This window comes from Chlorella variabilis (genome assembly GCF_000147415.1).
Source record: "Chlorella variabilis unplaced genomic scaffold CHLNCscaffold_1, whole genome shotgun sequence".
Taxonomy (NCBI): domain Eukaryota; kingdom Viridiplantae; phylum Chlorophyta; class Trebouxiophyceae; order Chlorellales; family Chlorellaceae; genus Chlorella; species Chlorella variabilis.
The window spans coordinates 1,130,797-1,152,186 of record NW_005435087.1 but is presented as its reverse complement, the minus strand read 5'-3'; the positions used below and the strand labels follow the sequence as shown (position 1 = coordinate 1,152,186).

At 67.8% G+C, this 21,390-nt stretch overlaps 6 protein-coding genes across 6 annotated transcripts in view; 4 read left to right on the top strand and 2 right to left on the bottom strand.

The window, feature by feature from the left end:
• The window catches only part of CHLNCDRAFT_33527 (hypothetical protein), a 3,230-nt gene extending 2,672 nt beyond the window's left edge, over positions 1–558 (bottom strand). The window contains exons 1-2 of the mRNA XM_005851711.1: positions 502–558; positions 240–353 (exon numbers count right to left, since the gene is read on the bottom strand). Coding sequence (XP_005851773.1) covers positions 240–315 — 76 coding nt within the window. The 5' untranslated portion in view covers positions 316–353; positions 502–558. The remainder of the gene's footprint in view (positions 1–239; positions 354–501) is intronic.
• A 3,171-nt stretch (positions 559–3,729) lies between these two features.
• On the top strand, positions 3,730–7,483 carry CHLNCDRAFT_33524 (hypothetical protein; the record flags this gene model as incomplete). The annotated part of the gene is made up of 15 exons (XM_005852050.1): positions 3,730–3,824; positions 3,919–3,982; positions 4,128–4,322; positions 4,472–4,552; positions 4,691–4,758; positions 4,858–5,005; positions 5,159–5,234; positions 5,338–5,522; positions 5,684–5,903; positions 6,088–6,128; positions 6,227–6,353; positions 6,469–6,546; positions 6,641–6,831; positions 7,051–7,083; positions 7,229–7,483. Exons 3-15 carry the CDS (start codon positions 4,167–4,169, stop codon positions 7,481–7,483), a joined length of 1,659 nt encoding a protein of 552 aa, XP_005852112.1. The 5' UTR covers positions 3,730–3,824; positions 3,919–3,982; positions 4,128–4,166.
• Positions 7,484–7,900: 417 nt separating this feature from the next.
• Positions 7,901–13,349, top strand: CHLNCDRAFT_133178 (expressed protein; the record flags this gene model as incomplete). Its single annotated transcript, XM_005852049.1, has 18 exons — positions 7,901–8,124; positions 8,243–8,345; positions 8,643–8,819; positions 8,957–9,060; positions 9,139–9,244; positions 9,458–9,577; positions 9,762–9,806; positions 10,074–10,151; positions 10,273–10,629; positions 10,800–10,976; positions 11,142–11,259; positions 11,371–11,481; positions 11,672–11,772; positions 12,000–12,099; positions 12,291–12,381; positions 12,517–12,574; positions 12,725–12,946; positions 13,062–13,349. 18 exons carry the CDS (start codon positions 7,901–7,903, stop codon positions 13,347–13,349), a joined length of 2,580 nt encoding a protein of 859 aa, XP_005852111.1.
• A 464-nt stretch (positions 13,350–13,813) lies between these two features.
• Positions 13,814–16,601, bottom strand: CHLNCDRAFT_133177 (hypothetical protein; the record flags this gene model as incomplete). The annotated part of the gene is made up of 10 exons (XM_005851710.1): positions 13,814–13,935; positions 14,097–14,162; positions 14,296–14,591; positions 14,758–14,912; positions 15,121–15,205; positions 15,398–15,463; positions 15,627–15,756; positions 15,909–16,086; positions 16,307–16,429; positions 16,596–16,601. The coding sequence occupies 10 exons, from the start codon at positions 16,599–16,601 to the stop codon at positions 13,814–13,816; spliced, it is 1,227 nt and encodes a 408-aa protein (XP_005851772.1).
• A 416-nt stretch (positions 16,602–17,017) lies between these two features.
• On the top strand, positions 17,018–19,422 carry CHLNCDRAFT_133176 (hypothetical protein; the record flags this gene model as incomplete). Its single annotated transcript, XM_005852048.1, has 8 exons — positions 17,018–17,199; positions 17,382–17,511; positions 17,733–17,928; positions 18,171–18,223; positions 18,359–18,456; positions 18,730–18,822; positions 19,043–19,090; positions 19,296–19,422. The coding sequence occupies 8 exons, from the start codon at positions 17,018–17,020 to the stop codon at positions 19,420–19,422; spliced, it is 927 nt and encodes a 308-aa protein (XP_005852110.1).
• A 1,081-nt stretch (positions 19,423–20,503) lies between these two features.
• The window catches only part of CHLNCDRAFT_133175 (hypothetical protein), a gene marked incomplete at both ends in the record, with an annotated part of 4,324 nt that continues 3,437 nt past the window's right edge, over positions 20,504–21,390 (top strand). Inside the window, 3 exons of the mRNA XM_005852047.1 lie at positions 20,504–20,610; positions 20,785–20,887; positions 21,064–21,222. Of these exons, the coding sequence (XP_005852109.1) occupies positions 20,504–20,610; positions 20,785–20,887; positions 21,064–21,222 (369 nt within the window). The remainder of the gene's footprint in view (positions 20,611–20,784; positions 20,888–21,063; positions 21,223–21,390) is intronic.

Here is a 21,390-nt window from a genome sequence, read left to right as displayed (position 1 = left end):
AACCCCCCCCCCGGGGGGGGGGGGGGGGGAGGCACCGAAGGAGGGAGGTGAGGCAGGTGGGGCCATGAGGGGAGGTGGAGATTTAAGGGTCGGGAGTCCCGGGCTGGTATGCAGGCGCAGCCAGGCGGCAGTTGTGCCAGGGACGCGGCTTGGTTCCGGCCGCAGCTGCGCCCGCCTGCAGCCAGCCCGCGGGCCCCCCCGCATGCCATGCCGCCCTGCCCGCCAGCCTGCCCGCTCACCAATGGAGTTGTCGCCGGTGAAGCCAAAGGCGTAGAGCGCCATCTCCAGGCGCTGCATGAAGTCGTCGGCGCCCATGGCGCTGCCAAAGTGCGCCCGCACCTTGTTTGCGCGCCCTGCAGCCCAGGCGGCAAGCGGCGGGGTGGTGGATGCCTGGGGAGAGGCGGCAGCGCGGCCAAGACTGCCGCCCGGCAACAGCGCCGAGCTGCCAGCGGCAGGAGCGGTACAGCCCTGCGGTACGGGCATGCAGTACAGGTACCGCACCTGTGAGGTACACCAGCTCGGTGTTCGCGCTGACCTCCTCCCCCTGCGCCCCCTGCTGGGCGGCCGCCACCGTGCCGCCGCCCTCCTCGACATACACAATTAGCGGCGGCTGCGCGGCCCCCACAACCGCCACGTTGCCGCTGCTGTCGATCCGGAGGCAGTGGCCGTGCGCCTCTATCAGCGTCTCATCCCCCTCGGTGCGGATGTCCACTGCGGGGCGGGCAAGGGTGCAGGGATGGCAGGACAGTGACGCAGCGGCGGCGGCACAGCGGGAAACGGTCCAGGCTCCGCTGGGCATGGGGCAGCCAAAGGGTGCTCCTCCTCCTGCCAGATCTGAGACCCGTCATTCCCTGCAGCACACATACTGCACCGGAGGCCTCGCTCCCAGCTCATTCCAGCGCCTGCCGCGCACCGTTGGGGGCGGCGGCGTTGGTGGAAGCGCGGCGGCGGGAGGAGGTCGGAGCCGTGCCCCTGGCCCCTGCCTGCCGCTGCACGGGCTTGCGATCCCTTGCATGGCTCTGCTGCAGGAAGTCGGCGCGCGATGGCCGCCTGGTAGGGGCCTGGCCGCTCAAGCCGCATGGGAGGCACCCTGCTGCTGCAGAGCTCGCTAGCTGCATTTTAGAGTCAACCGCTGCCTGCCCTGCACTACCGAGAAAACCCACCGAAACCCTGCAGCGGAGATTTGATCGGAGGTTACGGAGTAGGAGGTTTTCAGGCAGGGCGGGCCAGCGGTAGGTACTGGTGCTGCACCTTCTTGGTACCAAAGGATTACAGCTGTTGCAGCTGCTATTCGACACCAAGAGTTCCACTCTATGCAAAAGAGCGAAGGTGGGAGCTCCTGCTGAAGGGTACAGCCCTTGACAGACAGTCAGCTGACGGCAGGAAGCGGGTTCCCCGTGCGCGGCAGGCAGCGGTAGTTCGCCAGAGCCCAAGCCGGCATGCTCTCTTGCCTCACGCAATGCCCATCATGCGCATGAGGTCATCAATCTCTTCCTCAGGAGCCGGCGGCCTGTCCAGAACCATGGGTGGGATGGCGGATCGGCTGGGTGGGTGTCGGGCGCTGCCCACGGGTGTTCGTCGTACCCCGGCTGCCAGTCGGGCTGCCAGCCAGGCACGGGGATGCCTGCCTTCTCAGGCTGCCCATAGTCGGCAGGCCACGAGCTGCTGGCGCTGTGCTCAAGCGACGCGGCCCCGTTAAGCCCTGCACCCGGGTGCTGCTGCCAGCCGGCAGCCGGGTCGCAACGTGCGCCAAGCCAGCCGCCGGCATCGCCGCCGATGCTGAATGGACTGCCCGCCATGCTGGCCGGGCCCAGTGCCGAGATGCTGAAAGGCGTGGCTGCGCCCGAAGCGTGCGACTCAGCATCCAGCTCAGCAAGCATGCGCTGGTAGGACCGCCGCTGCTGCTTCTGCTTCTTCTGCTGCTTCTGCGCCTGTTGCAGCTGCTCCATCTGCTCCTGGGCAAAGGTCTTTGCTCCGCCGCCGTCGCCAGACCCAAACGTAGCAGCAGCCCGGGTGCCCGGCGCAAGCAAGCTGGCGGCCGGCTGCCGCGGTACCGGCTGCCGCTGGGCCGCGGCATTGGAAGGGGGTTTCTTAGGCGCCAAGGCAGCTGACTGCTGCTTGCGCAGCTTTGGCACCAGGGTTGGCACCGGGGGAGAGGGTGCAGGCTTGCGTGCCGGCTTCTCCAGCTCAGCTTCCTCCATTATGCCGTCTGCAGAGCCCAGCAGAGGAATGGGGATCCAGGGTGAGCAAGTGTGGTGCCGCCGGCAGCAGCAGCGACTGCCAGGCCTGCCGAACATGCAGGCTGCGGCGGCCTGCACCCACCCACCTAGGCACACGGGGCAGCGCTGTGAGATCTTTTCGGCAATGCCCCCGCGGGCGAATAGAAGGTGAGGCCGCTGCTTGACCTTCACCTGCGGGCAGTGAGACTCAGATCACACGGCAATCCAAAGCAGCCAGCTGCGCATGTGCACGCTGGCGGTTGGGTGTCTGACTGACCCTGCAACCTGCACACCGCTGGTGCTCACCAAGAACTTGTTTCTTCCAAGGGTGTTTGTGAATGCTCCATTCCTGAATGCTTCGTTAGCCCGGCGCTCCAGAAGCTGAGTGGCGGCAAGAAGGGGGACGTCAGAAAGGCGCGCCGGGCTTGTGCTGTCCCCCCAGTGTTTAGCGCAGGTGCACCTCAACAACACAAGGGACGTGGAAGGGATGTTCGCCGCACTTGCTGCATGTGCCTGCAGTCGATGGGAGGCGCACGTTGGGGCAGTGTCGTGCGACGCCGGCGGCGGGTAGGGCGCGCCGCTCAGCTGCAGCCGCAGCGCCTCGTCACACCTGAAATGTGCTCAGCCTCAGCCTCTTTATCAACCAAGCGGCTGCATATGCCGCTAGCTTCGCGAGGGGCGGGAGTGGTTTGGCTGGCAGGGGACGACTGGTCGCTGCCAGCGGCTGCCCTGCCTCTGTCTCTGTCTCTGTCTCTGTCTCTGTCGCGGCCCATCCTGTCACCTATGGTCGCATGGCAGCAGCCGAGGTTTATCCCATTGCGGTGCTGACGGGGCGGCTGCCGCCAAGCCGCCTCATCAGCAATGGGCAGCAGGTAGGGGGCGGCTTTCTGTGGCTGTCTAGCGGTTATTAAAGTTGCCATATCGTGAATCCTCTTCACTTTAGCTACCCGTGTGGGTTCCTGGTGGCCCCAATGAGAACAGAAGTTCAGTTGCCCGGGCTGCTTTGCCATGTGCCCGTCGCTCACCAACTCCCGCCCAACAAAACAGCGGTGCAGCGTTCTCCTGCACCCCTTGATCAGTCCCTGGTGCTCCCCGTAGTGGCACAGACATCCCACAGACAGCCAGATGCCCCGCTCAGCATGGGGAGCGGCAGAACGTCGCCGTACCCATGCTGCGGCATGAACATGAACCGCCTGAAGGCGCCCCCGAGCACAGCCCATCCTCCCTGCGCTTTCATGGCCCTCAGGCACCGCATTTCATTGAAATGGGTGCTCTTGGCCCCTAGCGGACACAACGCTGCTGTCCACCAAACAGTGTTGCGCTGACCGGAGCCCTAACAACCCCCCGGTGATTCGGGCAGGGGGGCCGACGAACCGATTTTGGGCTTCGCTCTGGGGCGGCCAGCTGTTTTCGCTCTGGGGCGGCCAGCTGGCAGGACAGCCTTGTACTGTGTGTCTACTGCCTCAGCATTGCCCTAGAGGCGCTTGCAGGCCTCCAGGAGTGCTGAACACAAGCTGTTGCGACACTTGTGAGATCACTGCGAGTGCTGCCAGTGTTGCTGGCGGCCAAAATTGGGGTGCCTCAAGAGGTCTTGCCACGGCGCAGGTGGGTCCCTGGGGCCACCCCTAGCTATTTCCGCCTGTCCCAGCCCTCTGGAAACGTATTTTCATTTGTTTCCCACTCCCTCCGGTGATCTCAGGCGGGCGAAACACCGGAGCCCCAGCAACGCCGCAGGCTCCACCCCGCCAGGAGATCCACCCCAGGTGCTGCCCATGGCCTTCCAACACGTGTGTAGTCCGCGCAACGGCCGCAACTTGGGACCCTTGGTGCCAGCGGTGGTGACCGCCCCACCGCGGCAGGGGTGGCGCGCCGTCCCATTGGCCTGCACCGCTCCTCCACTCCCTGCAGGTTGTCCACAAGGGCTGAGGCAGGCCTGTCAACTCGGCCATGGCATTTCTGCCGCCAGTGGTATGCGCCGGCCGGGCGGCCGACTATGGCGGGCGCTGGACTCTCCTGCTCATCCTGGCCACCCTCACAGCCATGCTGCTGGGATTCAATTATGGTTACGATTTGGGAGTCACGGGCGGCGTGACGGGCATGAAGGTGCGCGCAACGCCGGGTGCAGCGGTGTTGGCTTTGGCGCAGGGTTGCCATGCTGCAAGGTTGTGGCATGCATGCACGCACAGTTCATGTGGCGTGTGCTGGCCAGCGCACCCAGGCCTGAAAGCCCTGTCCTCCCTCCCGCCCCGCAGCCCTTCCGTGCCTACTTCTTCCCCTCCTTTGAGGGCGGCGAGAAGGGCCTGTGGTGCCACTTCTCCGACCCCTACCTGCAGGTGTGGTGCGGTGCGGTGCTTCATGGTGTGTGGTGTGGTTTATGTTTGGTGTGTGTGTGCAGCAGGTGCGCCGCTGCTGCCGCATGCTCGCTGCCCGCCTGCCTGAACACCCCCCTCCCCCGCCCCTCCCCCCTGCAGCTCGTCACATCCACCGCCTACATTGCCTCTGTCCCCGCCACCTTTCTTGCCTTCTGGCTGCACGGCTGGTGCGCGGCCCTGCTGGTGCCGCTGCCCCCGCTCGCCGCTTGCCGGCAGGCCGCTGAGGCTCTTGCTTCGCTGCTGGCCGGCGCCCGGGCCTGCTGCAGGGGCAGCCGCGTGGTGGTGCTGTTCCTGGGCGGCGTGGCGTACACCATCGCTGCTGCGGTACAGTCCACCTCTCAGAACCTGGGCATGCTGTACACGGGGAGGGCCATCGTGGGCGTCGGCATGGCCTTTGGCAACCAGGCCGCCCCGGTGAGCCCAGTCCCGCCGGCTGGGGAGCGCCACCTGCTGCAGCTGGGCGGCGGCGCCGGTGGGAGGCTGGGGTGGCGCGTGCATCACCCACTCAGGAGGCTCCCGGCCAGCTGCGGCCACCGCGGCGGCGGCCACCCAACCCCCACCCTGCAGGTTTACATGAGCGAGATGGCGCTGCCCAAGTCCCGGGGGCTGCTCACCTCCTCCTACCAGTTTGCTGTCGTGATAGGTGCGCCCTACCGCCGCCTGCACCAACGCTACTTGAGGCCCAGGCATGCCGCCGGCACCAGTCACACTCAAGAGGGTCCTGCCGGGCGCTGACCCTCCTCCAGGCGTTCTGACTGCCCAGCTCATCAACTACGGCACGGGAAAGATGGCGGACAATGGGTGGCGCATCTCGCTGGCGGCGTTTGGGCTGCCCAGCCTGCTGGTCCTGATGTGGAGCCCGTTCCTTCCAGACACACCCGGATCGCTCCTCTCCCGCGGCAAACAGAAGGAGGCCAAGCGCACGCTCGAGGTGGGGAACAGCACCGGGCATCGCGTGCTGCAGGGCGCTGCCTGGCGCAGGCTCGCCGCTGCGCGGGCGATGCACATGCGCCCAATTGCGGCAACCTCCTGCCGCCCGCCTTCCCATCTGACATGCCACGCTTGCCCTGCCGTTCCGCCGCCTCCCCGCAGCGGCTGCGGGGCACCCAGGATGTGGAGCTGGAGTGGGAGGATATGGTTGATGAGATAGAGGGTGAGGAGGCGCAGCGGCGGCGCGCCATGCAGGCCCCCCACCTCTCCTCGCACAACAGGTTCCAGCGCAGCCAGCTGGCGGGCACAATCAAGTGGGCGTGGGGCTACTGCGCGCACCTCACCATCTGCTTCATGCTGGGTGCCTTCCGCACGCTGACGGGTGGGTGGGATGTGTGTGTGTGTGTGGTGTTTGGGGAGGTGCTTTGATGGCCGGCCGTCAGCATTGGGCTCACGCTTATTGCCTGCCCCTTTGAAGTTCATCGGCGGCAGCCGCTCTTCATGGCACTGCTGGTTTGTAGCAGCAGAGCAGCAACCGACTGCTGCCTGCATCGGCCCTCACGCAGGCAACCCCCTGCTGCTGTTTTACGCGCCGGAGCTCTTCCAGGTGCTGCTCCCCTGTGTTCCGGCCCTGAGCCTGCTTGCCTCTACAGCATGTCGTCCTCCTGCAGCTGCAGAAGGCTGCTTTGTATAGCTTGCGTGCAGACGCTGGGCACGAGCCAGGACTACTCTCTGCTGTCGGCAGTGACCCAGGGCGGGGCCAAAGTGTTTGGCAACGTGATGGCAATCATCCTTGTGGATCGAGTGGGGCGCAAGAAGCTGCAGCTCTTCGGTGGGTGCAAGTGCGGGGCAGCAGGGCGGGTGGTTGGCGCCGAGTCTGCTGGCGCGGGCGGCGCATCGCCTGCATACTGCCAGCTGGCTGCTGCTGAGCTGCCCCTGGCTTGCAGGCGGGGTCGGCCAGCTCGTGATGCAGATTGCGGCGACCCTGATCACCGCGGTGTGGTTTGGCAACGAGGAGATTGACGGTGAGCAGGCCCGCTGGCAAGCTGCTCTGCTTGCGGGCGCTTGCGGGTGGCCACCCTGCCACCCCCGCGGTCTCCTCCCTGACACCCCCTGCAGACAGCGACGCGTGGGCGCTCACAGTGGTGCTGTGCCTGTTCGAAGTGTTCTTCGAGATCAGCATCGCCACGCTGAGCTGGGTCATCGCCTGCGAGATCTGCCCGCTGGAGATCCGCTCCGTGGGCGCCGGCTTCCACTGCATGGGCGACCTGATGCTGCAAATCCTGTTCTCCCAGCTCAACCTCACCATGGTGCGTGGCGGGGAGGCCGCAGAGCGGGCTGGGAGAGTCCGGCGGACGATGCCGGCGGGCAGGCTGCTGCTGCACAGCTGCAGCATGTGGCCTTGTGGCTGCACAGCACATTTGGCGCTGGGGTGTGCGAGATAGCGGGGCATTCCCGGGGGCAGCGACGAGGCGCAAGGCCGACTCCTGACAGACGTTTTGACCTGCATTGCCACGCTTCTGATCCAGATGTGCTATATGGAGTACGGCGTATTCATCATGGTGAGCCGTTAGGCTACATCAGGATGGGGCTATGATTTACGACCTTTGTCTTATCAGTATATATATCTGCATGACAGGAGGTAGTGTTGCACCAGCCGACATGCTGCCTCCCAGCGGCCCTCCCACCCACCCGCCATGCGTGCAGGCTGCCGGCTTCTGCATCCTCTTCATCCTGTTCTCGCTCTTCCTCATCCCTGAGACCAAGGGGGTGCCGCTGGAGCAGGTGCAAGAGGTGCTGCGCACGCACTGGCTGTGGGGGCGCATGCAGCCCAACGGCGGCGCCCCAGGCAGCGGCCGCGCAGAGCCGACGGCATCTGGGGAGGTGGAATTAGGTGAGCCAGCCAAGGTGCGCTCCACTGGGCAGCCGGGAGAAGTGGAGGGCAGCGAGGCTAAGGCCTGACCCTGCCGCCTGCATACCCGCCTGCATACCCACACCCCTTGGCGGTGGATAACCCGCTCCATAACACTCCTATGATTTCTCAACTGCAATGTAAGTTATCTGAGTACCATCCGCTGCCTGTAAGTGTATGGCAAGGTGCACGCATACTCTCCGTCAGCCTGCACCAGAGGGCCTGGCCGAGATGCGCCGCGAGGGCGGGCCTTGCGCTGCGCCACGCTGCCCGTCTGGCGGGGGCATCTACCTCACCTCAGCAGCTGTTGCGTGCGTGCTCGTTTGCGGTTGCCATGGCACATCTGCTGGGCCTGTCCAGCGCGGCCTGTTCAACGAGGGCCGCTAAACCAACTCCGGTTTTCGGCAACGAACGTGCTGGCTTTGGGCAAACTTAATCCCCCGCTGCACAGCAACAACAGCGACAGCATGGATCCCGAGGCGAGCGGCGCCAGCGAGCTGTCGGCGTCTGGGCGTGGCGGCGTGGGGCGGCCAGTCACGCTGCGCGTGGAGTACGTGGCCAATCTGGAGGCTGCCCTGCTCAGCTGGGCGGTGTTTGGGCTGACCATCATCATGTTTGCCACCATTGTGGCAGCCTGCGTCATCAAGTGGATGGTGGCGGAAGACCCCGTGCTGTTCTACAGCAACGCATGGTGAGCTGCTTGCCCCGCCTGCGGCGTTGCCCGCAGCTGAGCGGCGGAGCGGGCGGCCAGGTGGCGGCTGCCCCGCACGTGCCAGGCCTGCAGCCCCCTACCCTCCAGTGCCGTGCAGGTACATTGCTCACCTGGGGGTGGCTGGGGTGGTGCTGGCGGCGCTGCTGGCCCTTGCCGCCTTGTTTGGCCGCAACCTCTGGCTCACCAAGCGCGACCACAGAGTCTGGTGGGGCCCACCTGATTTCCATGGTGTCTCCCACACACGCCAGCGCCACACACGCACCCCAGCCCTCCTCCCAACCCCTGTTCCAACCCGACGCGCGCAGGAACCAGCGGCGGCGGGCGCTGACACGCGATGCGGCAATCATGCTGGGAATCCAGGCGAGCGGCCGGGCCCCACGCCCCTGGATGCCGCCGCCGATGCCTGCTGGGCGGATGCGTGGTGGCATGCTGGGCTGAGGGCAGGCAGGCAGCTTCACAGAGAGCAGCCAGCGCCACGCCTGCTGCCCTGCCGGCAGGTGGTGTGCTCGGCGTCTTGGCTGGCTTCCTACGCCACGGTTGTCGGCGTGGAGTGCTACTGGTTTGGGGATGGCATTGCTTGGCTGGCGGCGCTGCGAATTACACTGATAAACTCGCAGTACTTGTGGATGCTGGTCATGGCGCATGGCATTACCCGCTACCGAGGAGGCGGGGAGGTGGAGGCAGACCTCCAGGCACGCCGGGCTTTCTTTTTTGCTTTTTGTTACGTTTCTGGCAAGCTTGTGAGGTGGCTGGCGGCATTGCCCGGCCCTGTGCATGTTTTACTGGCGGCATTGCCCGGCCCCCTGTGCAGCTGGTGATGGACGCACCGCTGAGCCAGCAGCTGCGCCTGCATCTGCCCAAGCTGCTGCTCTGGCTGCTGATGGAGGGATGCGTCGTGGTGAAGGTTCAAGACTGGTGAGGCCGGGGGCGCAGCAGGCTGGCCATTCACCGCTTGCCACTCACTCGCGGCTGTTGCACTGTGCCCAAGTGCAGGCTGAGCACCGCCAGGGATGCCCGCAACAGCAGCGAGCTGAGGTGCGACCAAGTGGACTATGAGTGCAACCCCGACAACCTGGGAGTCGCCACCGCTGCGCTGATGGTGAGCGAGGGGGCGGGGCTGCCAACCATGGGGTGCCCCGTGCACTCCTTGCCGCCAACATGAGGCCTGTGCCATCCCCGCAACCGCCAAATGGCCGTGCATGGCCAGGCGAAATGCATGTGGGGTGCTGCCCTTGCCCGTCGCCATTGCGGCCTCGAGCGACACGCGTGTCTGCCACGCCCGCTGCACCCTTGCTGCCGTGTGTGCCCGCAGCTGGTCTTCACAGTCTGCTACGCCCTCGCCTACCTGGCGTACCTGCGTCGCGCGTTTGGCGACCACTCCCAGCTGCCCTTCTGCCACTACCGCCTCTCCAACATGTACATCCGCATCATGGTACGGTACATGACATCCAATGCACGGCACTGCATGATTCCCGGCTGCCTGCGCCACGCCGCGTGCGCCAGGCGCCGGGCGCCCCGCCAGTGGTGGCACCTGCGCCCCTGGCAGGGCGCTGCCCCCCCCCATGCTGACCTGGCGCCCCGCCTCCCCTGCCCTGCCCTCCTCCCCTGCCCTGCAGTGCCGCCACGGCCCCACCTCCTTCTTCACCGTCATCATCTCTATGGTGCTGCTGCAGCTCATCCACTACAACTCGTGCTGGAGCTACGCTGACATGTCTATGGGGGCGCTCCCTATCCAGGCAAGCGGTGCAAGCCGTGCAAACCCGGGGAGGAGGCGCGGCGCACACGGAGCGGGAGCACCAGCGCAACGGTCGCGCCTGCGGGCCGGCCGGCAAGGTGCACATGGAGCTGGGCGCAGCCGGCGCTGTGAGCGGGCGCTGTGCGTGTCACTTGTGGCCCGCTGCCGCCGCCTCGTGCGCCTCCCCGCGCAGGTGGCCCTGGCCCTGCTGGTCAGTGTGCAGGCCATCCTGCTGATGCCCAAGCGCCCCGGCAGCAGAGACGTGCTGATGGTGAGGGGGCGGTGGCAGCATGCCTTGCTTGTGCCATCCCCTTGCCCTCCCCTGCGACAAATGCTGTCACATCGCCCAGGATGCGCCGCCCCCGCCTGCCACGACGCCACATTGGATGCAGGCCTGGCTCCAGGAGCTGAGCTGGACGCAGGCCGGCCTGGAGGCTGCCATAGAGCGGCGCGACTACCGCCTGCGCCGCGCCCAGTTTGCGCTCTCCACCGAACTCTTTGCCCGCTCGCGGCTGGTGCGACACGCGCAGCGCAGCGTGGGGCATCACCCTTTCCTAGCGGCGCTAGGGCTGGCCGAGCCCTCGAAGCACGCCGCCGATGGCGGGCCCGCCAGCAAGGGGGAGCAGCAGGAGGCGGAGGCGCACATTCCCGATCAGCGGGAGCAGCAGAGGCGGCCGCAGGAGCCCATGTTCTGCCTGGAGCGGGCGGTGCGGCTGTGGAGCTGGGCGCAGTATGCGTACCGCCATTGGGTGAGCTTGGTACTGCCTGCCTGCTGCCCAGCGTGCACGCCGCCGTGTCAGTTTGCGCAGGCGACATGTCACATGCCACCAGGATAGGATGGCCATGGTGGGCTGGGCCCATGGCCACGCCAGCCCCTCATCTGGCCTGCCTGCCCGCCCGCCCGCCTCCCTGCCCGCAGTGGGTCGACGGCGGCATGGATCGCGACTGGCTCATGGGCCTGTTCGGGTTCACAGACTTCGATGCCTACCGAGAGCCCAAGTTTGACACGCGCTCGGTGCTGGCCTGGAGGGACGGCTGCCTCCTGCTCTCCTTCCGCGGCACCGCCAGCAAGGCCAACGCCGTCACCGATATCAAGGTGGGCGGGGGGTAGCGGAGCCGGCCACGTGCGCAGCAGGTGCCCTCAGCTGCTGCCGCCTGCTTCTCAGCCCATGGCCTGCGCTCAACCATGACCATTGGGTCCAATGAGGGGATGCATCTCCATCTGCCATTCCACGGCCTCATCCTGCTGCATGTCGCGCAGGCGTGGATGGTCACGCTGCGGCCCAAGCGCCACCACCACGGCCTGCCAGTCAGGGTGCATGCAGGCGAGCCGGGCAGCAGGCGGCAGGCGGCACTGTACCGACAGCTACCTGTCGCTGGTTGGGGCTGCCCCTGTCTGCCACTGTGTGTGCGACCCACTTGCTTCTGGGTGCGGGTGCCTCCACCCACCCTGCTGCTGCCAACTGCCTGCCGCTGCTGCCGCCCCGCAGGCTTCTTCCAGGCGTACCAGGCCAACGAGGCGGTGAACCAGGTGCTGGGTAGGATTGCCGGCATAGTGGGCGGCTTCAGCCCCGGCGCCGGCCTCAGGGTGTATGTCACAGGTGGGAGGCGCCGCCATCACTCTAGTTGCTCTGGCAGATGGGGCTGCCATGGTTTGTCCATGGTTGTTCAGCTCTCTCGTTGGCCTCCCCGCACACGGCACGCCACACCACACACAGGCACACGCTCTGCCCACCACCCCCACCGCCCCTCTCTCACCGCGCTGCTCCGGTGTGTCTTCGGGCGTTGCAGGGCACAGCCTGGGAGGCGCGCTGGCGGTGCTTGCGGCGCAGGACCTGGCCCGAACCTACCCGCAGGCCGACATCACCTGCTGCACCTTTGGGGCGCCCAAGGTGGGGCTCGCTTGCGGCGGCCGCAGCGGAGGGTGGCAAAATGCCGCCCCCTGCCGCGGCCCTGGCAAGAGGCAGAGCCCCGCGGCGCTGGCGGCGCCCGCTCCTGCCCAGCATCCACGCGAGGCGGCGCCGCCGCCTCATGCCTGGCTAGCTGCCGGCATCCGGCTCAATGCGGGGGGTCCCCTCCACGCCTCTCCCTCCCTCTCCTGCTGCGCCTGCTGCTGCAGGTGGGCAACCGAGCGTTTGCCGGCGAGTTCCGCAAGCTGGTGCCAGACAGCTGGGCAGTGGTGAACGACCAAGACCCCGTGGCACGAGTGCCCGCCACCGGTGGGTGGGTGGGTGGCGGGGCGGCGGCGCCTGCTCTTGCTGCTGCGTTGCGTGGCAGTGCATCGCAGTCCACTGCCTCCAAGCACAAGCTGCTGCGCATGTGGCTCATGGGGAGTGCAGCAGGCACCCGGCCGAGGGGCCGCCTGGTGCTGCCTCTGACTGCCATGCGGCGCGTGCCCGCTGCGGCGCAGGCTTCCGCGCCTGCGGGCTGAGGGTGCTGATCAACGCGCGGGGCGACATCCTGGTCCGCCCCTCCTTCTTTGAGCGCTCCGTCATCAGCAGGTGGGCCGATGGAGGTGGTGGTGACTGATGCTTCGAGCCTCCCCACGCGCGTAGAAAGCTCTGCTTTAAGCTCTCCCACCTAGCAGCTGTGCTCCCTGTGAGGCCAGGCACCCTCCCTGCTATGCTGCCCTGCAGGTCTGGCGGCAACCCGGCTCACCACCGCATGAGCCGCTACGCGCTGTCCATCGCCCAAGTGATCAAGGCCCAGGCATGCCGCACGCCGCCGCCGCCGCTTCTGCCGCCGACTTGCCGGCAGCTGGCATCTTTGGGGCCGCGTGTTGTGGCCCCGCGGCTGGATTTTGATACGGCTCCGGCGCCGCCTGCGCCGCCTCCCGCCCCGCAGTTCAGCGCCAGCAAGGCGCTGCCTGGCGGCGCGGCGGGCGCCGAGGCGCTGGCGCAGACTCTGGACCTGGGCAAGACGCTGCTGCTGTCGCGCATGGACCTTGCCTCGCTGCGGGCCGCCGACCTGCAGCCAGAGTGGACCGGCGCGGCGGGGCTGAAGAGCCAGGCACGCGGCGCACGCAGCGGCCGCCTGCGCTGCCTGCGCTGCGTGTCGGCAGTCGCCGTGCATGCAGCCAGCCGGGGACTGGGAGCCGCCGAGCGTCACCCACGCCTCCGCTGCCTCTCACGCCCTGCCGCTGCTTGGGCTCCCCTTGCCGCCGCCGCTGCTGCCTGTGCAGCCTGCAGAGAAGCAGGGGTGCGGCTTCGCGTGGTGCGCCATCTGCGACGCGTGCGACGAGATTGGCGGCGGCGCAGCGGCTGTGAGTTTGGAGATGGAGGCAGAGGAGGGGCAGGCCATGACGGGCCGCCCCGCTGACTACGTGCTCGATGTGGCGCCCAGCAAGCGCCACCTGTCGGCCGGGGAGGAGGAGGAGGGGGGCGGCGGGGATCCACCAGCCGGGCACGCAGCGCAGCAGGCCGGCACCGCTGCTCCGCCGCCGACCCAGGCCATGTCGAAGGCCAGCTGACTGCAGCCGCCTGCATGCTGTTGAGCGGCACGGCGTTGAGCGCCGAACTTTCTGCACTTGAGTTTTCTCGTGTCCTGTACTCGGTTCAGTACCATTCCGTCCCTGACCATCACTGGCATCCCATCTCTACTCATCCAGAAGTGGCTATTTAAGCTTCATTGCTTCTGACCCATGGCACCAGCTGCACATGCCTGTTACTGTCTCGGCGCAGTTACAGTCATGGGCAACACTTGAGCTGCCGGTCAATCCCTGGCTGAGGACTGTGCAAGCGGCCGTCAATCGTGTCATGCATTCATGTCAGACAGTTCAAGCCAGCTGCCGATTGAAGATTGAAGGAAGACCGTTGTTCATGTGCTGTACAACGCCCGTACGAGGCGAGCTGCTGCTGCTCCGCTGCGCGCCCCACACCGACAGGCCCAGTCTGTGCCGCCCGCTGCATGCCCGCCAGCCGGCGAGGAGGCAGCTCAGGATGTGCGGCGCCGCCTGGCTGCGCCGCCGCTCTTGCCGGCCCGGCCGGGGGAGCCAGGGCTGGGTGGCGGCGGCGTGATGGTGCCCGCCCTGCGATCCACCACATACCCAGATTCCACTGCACACACAGTGGGCCGGGTTGGGTTGCTGTGAAAGGAGAGCCGGGCTGCGAGCATGTGCCGCTGCAAACCATGAGAGCAGGCTGGGACGCAGGGTGGCAGGCTACGGCGGAGCAAGATGTGCAGCTTGTGTTCGCCCGCCTCCTCTGCACAAACCCACCCAGGCGGTTGTAGGTTCCCTTGCCAATGCCGATGATGTGCCCGGTCTCCTCATTCAGAACCAGGCCTGCAGGGAGGGGAGCGAGGCGGCAGGCAGCGGTGGGGACACGCGGCCACACAGAGCCGGCACTCAGCAGAGCCTCGCATCTGGCGGTGAGCAGCTGTGCTTGCCTGCCCTGGCCGGCTCCCGGCCGCCTCACCTCTCTGGATGAGCGGGCTGACCTCCGGCTCCGGCTGCCAGCCCGCCGAAACCACTGGCGTGCGAGCCTGCCCTCCGCAGGACGCCACAGCCGCAGCGGCCGGCGCGGGCGCGCCCGCCGCCGCCACCTCGGCTGCCGCCTCCGCCGCCTCCTCCGCGCCGCCCAGCTGCTCCTGCACGCCGTGCCTGGCGCTGGCCAGCGCGGAGGCCAGGGAGCGGTGGCGGCGCACAAACTCCAGCCCCTTGGCACACAGCAGGGCGGCACACAGCGCCACCGAGGCCTCGCCCATGGAGGCGCTGCGGCGGGAGGCGGGGGCGGCAGTGAGCCAGGCGGGAAGGGCCGTTTGGGGCCCGTGGCAGCCCAGCGCAGCTCATTGGCACCGACCATATAGCCACATTTGTGTGTTATACACATCCCCTCACAAACCACCACCACCACCACCACCACCACACCCACCCTCACCTCAGGTACACCGAGGCCAGGCCCACCAGCTGCAGCGCCACCCGCAGCATGGTGTTGACCTTGTGGTTGGCTGTGTTGTTGTAGTAGTAGGTCAGGCCCAGCCCCGCCAGCCCAGACACGCCCAGGTAGGCCAGGGTGACCGGGTGGCGCAGCGCCTGCGGGCGGCGGCGCTGGGTATTGATGCGGTTGGATGCTGGGGGACATGAGGAGGAGGGGGGGTTGGGAAGGTGTGCAGAAACCAGGGAAGGCAGGCATGCAGGCGGGAGCAGCAGATGGGAGGATGCCGGTCACAAGAGGGTGGGGAGCAGGCGCAGCTGCACGCCGGCCTGGGTGGCTCGCCTGATGCAGGGAGGGCAGCCAGACGCCAAACAGCCAGCGCATGGCGGCCAGGAAGGTGCTGCCAAAGATGGCGGTGCCCGCCAGCAGCTTGCCCTTGTGGGGCACCTTCCTGCAGTGGCCCAAGGGGAGGGGGAGGGCAGCGGGTGGGCTGCCTCTTCCGTGAACCATGCCTGGTCCCACAGGGCGCACACGCCCACCCAACCCAGCGTGCAGCAGGGCTAGCCACCCAGCGCTTCGACCCAGTGTGCCAACCCCGAGGCCAAGCCCCAAGCCTGCCGGCCCGACCACCAGGCAGGACCACCTGTAGAGGATGAAGAGCACGATGATGCTGGAGAGAGCCATGACGCCCAGAGTGCCGCCCGTCAGCCTGCAGCCAGCCAGGCAGCCCATCCGGTCGTCCCCTGCTGGGACCGACGCTGCTGCTGCCACGCCCCGCAGCCCTGCAGCATGCTCATGGCGGCGGCAGCGACGGCAGGCGGCAGGCAGGCGGGACGCCAGCCACTGGACCGGAGGCGGAGCGGGGTGCCCACCTGAAGGGAGTTGACTCGCTGAGCACGCCGGCATTCCAGAACAGGAAGGCGCCCAGCACTGCGGCCAGCACGCGCGGCGTGGACAGCACCTCCTGCCGCTCCAGCAGGCACGAGCGGCTCTCGGTGCCGCCTGCACGCACAGGGGGCAGTGGCATGCCACATACTCGCAACATGCGTAGCGCCTTGATGCCCCACCCCTCCACCCGCCTCTCGACAGCTGGGCATTCATTCATGGCGGCGCGCCCGTTATCTGAATGCCTAGCCTCGCCTGCCCCGTCGCACCCGACAGCCAGGTCTTGGGCTTGGCCACGGCGACAAAGGTGGAGCCGTATGGGGAGATGGGTACGGTACAGTTGGGCGAGTCGTGCAGCAGGTGGGCTAGGCCGCACCAGGCGCGGTCGCCACGCGCATACGCTGCCTGCACGTCAGCCATGCTGGCACCCGTGAACACGATAAAGTCCTGGGTGAAGGAGCAGGGGAGGGAGGGAGGGAGGGGGGGAGGGATGGGGCGTTGCGAACGGGCGGCGGTGAGCAGGGCGGTAGGCGCCGGCCGACGTGGTGGCAGGTGGGGCTGCAGGGCCTCTGGCGGCGCCCGCCTGCCTTGCGCTGGAAAGGCACATTGCAAGGGCTGGAGCCAGCTGGCAGCCCCACATGCACCACATCTAGCAGCCGCCCCCCACCTTGTGGCTGGGGCATGAAACCTCCACGCGGCAGTTTGTGAACAGGTGCGGCAGGGCGGAGGCCCTGCTGGGGCCCCGAAACTCTTCCACCTGCACCACCGTGCCGTCATCCAGTCGCAGCACCTGTTGCAGCAGCGGGCGGAGGCATGGGCAGGCGGGGGACGGCAGGCAAGGGGCGAGGCGGGATGGGGAGGCGCAGGGAAGCCAACGCTGCAGGCAGCGGGTGCCACACTGCCCCGGACGTCCCTCTGCGGCTGCAGAGTGTGTGACGTCTGACAAACTGCCCCACACTCATGTGTCGAACATGGGCAGCAAGACGCGCCTCCAGCAAGCCCGGTCCTCCACCCGCCTGCTCCGTCGCCGCCAACGTGCTGCACGCCGCCGTCGCCGCCACCAGCAGCAACAGCGCGCCCAGCTGCCCACGCCGTGGCATCATGTGGCTATTCACGTCCTTGTGAGGCGGCGAGGGCTGCTGCCGCTCAGTCCGAGGCGGCCAGGGGCGGGAAGCGGCGATCAGGCGTGCAGCGGCGGTGAGGGAAGGGGCAGGGTCTGGCCCACAGCTGATCAATGCAGCTAGGGGTGCTACTGCGGACGATGGGAGGCCGGCGGCAGATGCCCGCTTTTGTAGCGCCCGCCAGCTCGGCTCTAGCTTGCTGGATCAGGCTTGCTCCCGCGGCGTTCCCCCGACTTTCGACACTCCTGGTTGCCACCATGGCTCTCGGAGCACTGCCGCAGCGGGCTGCAGTGAGCGCCAGACCCAACTGCGCTGGCCCCAAGCCCCTGCAGTCGCGGCAGCCCCGCCCAGCGCTGGCGGTCAGGCGCAGCCGGTGCTCGGTGGTGCCCAGGGCCTCGGAGTTTGACCTGAGCCATTACAGCGAGGCCACAATAGCCGAGTGCGTTTTGATGTCAACAGGCGATCCTGACCGGCTGCAACCGCCTGCCCGCGTTTCCTACCGCCCCTGAGGGTCCAGGAGGCTCAGGACCATGCAATGAGCTACCGACCAGGCCTGCCCGCTGCTCCTCCCGCTGGCCGTCACCGCCGCCGCTGGGCGCCGTGCTTTGCCCTCCCATGCAGGGTGCGTGCTACGGAGAAGTATGGCCACATTGTGCTGCTGCGGCTCAAGGACACGCAGTCGGTGCTGCCGGTGTACATCGGGGAGTTTGAGTGCGGAGCCCTCGTCAAGGAAATCAACAAGAAGCCCACGGTGCGGCGGCAGGGCTGGGGCCCCGGCGGGGCTGCTTGGGATTCCGCTGCTGGCAATGCTGCCCCAGCCTGGCCGCGGATCATGCCGCAGTTTAGGCCTACCGTTTGTTGAGCACGGCTCGCATGCCATGCCCGTGCCTCAGCTCCCTCCCTGGCTGGTCTCTGCCCGCCCAACCTCACCGCCTGTCCACCCGGCCCCTGTACCGCTGCCCTGCCTTGCAGCTGCGGCCGCTGACCCACGACCTCATGAAGAACACGCTGGAGGTGCTGGGGTTCCGGGTGACCAAAGTGCGCATCACGGCGCTGGTGGGCAACACGTACCACGCGCGCGTGCACTACGCGCGCGGCCGCGGGCCGGGCAAGGCGGAGGCGGGCGCGGCGATGCCGGCGGAGGTGGATGTGGATGCGCGGCCCTCGGGTGCGCGCTGGTGCTGCAGCGCGGGGAGGGGGCCGGGCAGGCTGCAGGCCGTGGCTTGTCCCGTGGTGGCTTGTCTGCTGCTGCGGTGGGCTGCTGCGCAGGCGGGCGTCTGTCCTTGCACCGCCACCGGCTACCAACCAGCTGGCGCTACTTGCTGGTCCAATCGGCGGTCAGGCTGCTGCCACACGCCTGCACTCATGCTGACAGCTGGTTGCCTGTTTCCCTGGCCTTGCTGCCCGCAGACGCGGTGAACCTGGCTGTGCGGTTTGGTGCCGCCATCTATGTGAACAAGGAGGTGCGCAGCCCCGCTGCCTGCCGTGTGGCTGCTGGGCAGGGCGCAATGCGCGAGCTGCGTGGCAGCCTTGCGACAAGGCATGCGGCAGTTGGTGCTCTCATTACACACGCACCCCTGCATCCCTGCTGCCTCCAGGTGGCTGCCAAGATGAGCCACCCGGTGCACATGTATGAGGCAGACCCACACGGCGGCGGCACCACCGAGCAGCACAGCGACGTCGTGCGCAGCTGCAGGTGCGGCTGGGCCTGCACGGCTGGCCTGGGCTGGTGGCGAGGCGCCCGCTCGGGGCATTGCGGCGCGCTGCTGCGCTGCTCGTGCTGCTTGCGCCTCCTTCCTGTCGGCCTGCCTCCCGCCTGGGCGGCCGCCGCAGCATGAGACTGCACTGCGACTTGGCACTATTCCTGCCTGCCTGTCCACCTCCCTGCCCATCCTCCTGCTTGCCTACACTCGTGCCTGCACTAATCCATACCCGCAAGCCTGCCCGCCCGGCGCGTGTGTGTGTGCAGGGAGGAGATCATGGCGTACAACGACCCCACCATCATGTACAAGCTGCAGATGCAGCTTGCCATCGCGGACGAGCGGTTTGAGGATGCCAAGTCGTGAGCGGCGGGGGGTGGGGCCGGGGGTGCGGCCGGCTGGCTAGGGCACCGCTGCCCTGCCGGCGGCCTGGGCATGCCGCAGCCTGTTGGCGGCCACGGTGCACATCGGGGGGCGGTGTGTGTGTTGATGTGGGGGTAAGGTGGCGGAGCTGGCTGGGGATCTATGGCGTGGCGGCATGGTGCCGACGGCTGCACGCCTCTCCCGGCGCGGCGCCTGCAGGCTGCGGGACCAGATCGACAAGATTCTGGCCAGCGATAGAGCGCTGAGGTGAATCGCCGGCGCCGCCACGCCCGCCACACCTGCGCCGCGCGCTGCTGTGGCAGGCGTCGCCGATGCGCGCGCGTCGCATGCTTGCGCCACCGGCCCTCGTGTGAGCGCCCGCTCTTGTCGCCCGTCTTATTACCCTGCCCTGCCTCCTGGCCCCCGCCCTGCCCCCTGCCCCCCTGCCCCGCCCCCCCGCTCCCTGCCGCAGCCTGGTGGTTGCCATGGAGACGGCAATGGAGGATGGGCGGTACGAGGAGGCGGCCCGGCTGCGGGACGAGTTCAAGGCGCTGCGCCAGGCGCAGCAACTGTCGTCGCGGGAGGTCAGCGACCTCTGACCCGCCCGCCTGGCGCCCGGCCTGGTGGCCCCCTGTGCCACCCACGAGCACCGCACTGCGACTTGGCGCTATCCCTGCCTGCCTGCGGGCCCCCTGTATTAACAGCAAAATTATCCCCGCTCGCCCCCGCTTTTCCCCCTGGGACTCTCCCTGACCCCCTTTTCACAGGCTGTACGATCTCCTCCCCCTGCATCTCTAGTGTTATTGCGGGCTGGGGGGCGACTGCCACGCGCCGCCCCCTGCCCCGGTTTTGGCTCCCCACTGCTCCCGCACCCCCCATGTTTAGTACAGCGACAATGCAAGGGCGCCCCCTGGCCCCTCCCTTTTGCTCGCCCTCCCCTTTTGTTGTTCGATTAGGCTAGCTAACGGGCCCAGCGCCCTCCCCCCCGTTTTCCCTGGCTGGGGCTGTCTCTCTCAACTGTACACGTCGGCAGGCTGGGGCCCCGAGCTGCTCGCCCCCCTCCACCCCCTGCATTTCATGCAAGTGGCCATCTGTACTCAATCTCCCTCTGCCTGTAACACCATCAGCACCACAACACCGGAGGATTCATCAATCGTGATCAGGAGCAAAGCGCCGACAACGGCACATGCTGTGGCTGTGCTGCGCTGGCGGCATGACTACACAAAATGCCTACAAGAGGCCGCCTGCGCCGCCAAGGCAGGATTTGCGCTGGTATTGACTTGCCGAGGCATTCCGGTGGCAGGTGCGGCGCCTCATTCCCACGCACCTCGCGGGTGAAGGAGAGCAGCCCACCTGCTTCCCTTGCGCAGCCAACAGTGTCGGGTGGGCAGTAAGGTGTCGTAGCCGAGCCCATCAGCCCGCATCTGCCCTGCAGGTGGTTTTGCCGTGTCGGAGATTGCTCGCGGGTCCAGGTTTGTCGCCTTCAGGACGTTCGGCAAAAGTACCCATGAGCCGCACCACATGGACGCTGTCGGCGGCGTGCCCGGGCCTAGCCGCCGCCGCCGCTCCCGCCGCCGCCAGTCGCGATGAGCGAGTCTCACCCTGCTGCCTCCTCCCCCTCCCCCTCCTTCCGCCGTGCAGGCACCCGCTCCAGACGCTGTGCAGCCAAGCCCGGCAGCCATGCAGGCCCAGACGGTTGGCGGCGTGACGATCCGCGCCCCGCTGCCACCAGAGTACCGCTCCATCCTCACCCCCGAGGCCCTCCAGTTTGTGGCGCACCTGTCCCGGTAGGCGCCCCTGCAGCCACCTGCCAGCATGCAAGTGCAGCAAGTGCCCTCCCGCTCCAGCACAGCGAGCTGCCGGCGCTCGGCGGCAGGCAGGCTGCGCCGGGTCCTGCCGCGCGCGGCCCCGCACGCCCGCTCAACCTCCCGCCGGCCACGCCTGGCGGCCCGCAACTGCAGGTGCTACGCGCCGCGCGTGGGGGAGCTGCTGGAGCGGCGCAAGCAGGTACAGGCGCGGTACGACGCGGGAGCCAAGCCAGACTTCCTGCCGGAGACGCGCCATGTGAGCGCCTCCCCTGCGGCTGCCGCAGCACATGCTGCATGATGCCATGATGCCCGTGCCCGAGGCTGCGGAGGCTGCCTTCGGTCGCGCCGCGCCGCGCTGCGCCGCGCCGCCTCCTGCCTGGCCTGCCGGCGTCTCCGCCCACCCTGCCTGCGGCCCCCGGGGCCGCCCCTCAGGTGCGCGAAAGCGACTGGAAGGTGGGGCCCCTGCCTGTGGACCTGCTGGACCGGCGGGTGGAGATCACGGGCCCCACCGACCGCAAGATGGTCATCAACGCGCTCAACAGGTGCCGCGCCTCGCCCAAACAAAGCCTGGCGGCGGCGCCCGCGGTGCTGGTGGGGTGGAGGCGCCTGGCGGGCCTGCCTCTCGCTGACCTTTGTGGCTGGGCCTCTGTTGATCTGGCCCGGCCCCCGCTTCTGCGCCCTCACGCTCGCCCTGCCCCTGCCCGTGCGCTTCCTGCCCCGCCCTTCCTCCTGCAGCGGCGCCAACGTCTACATGCCCGA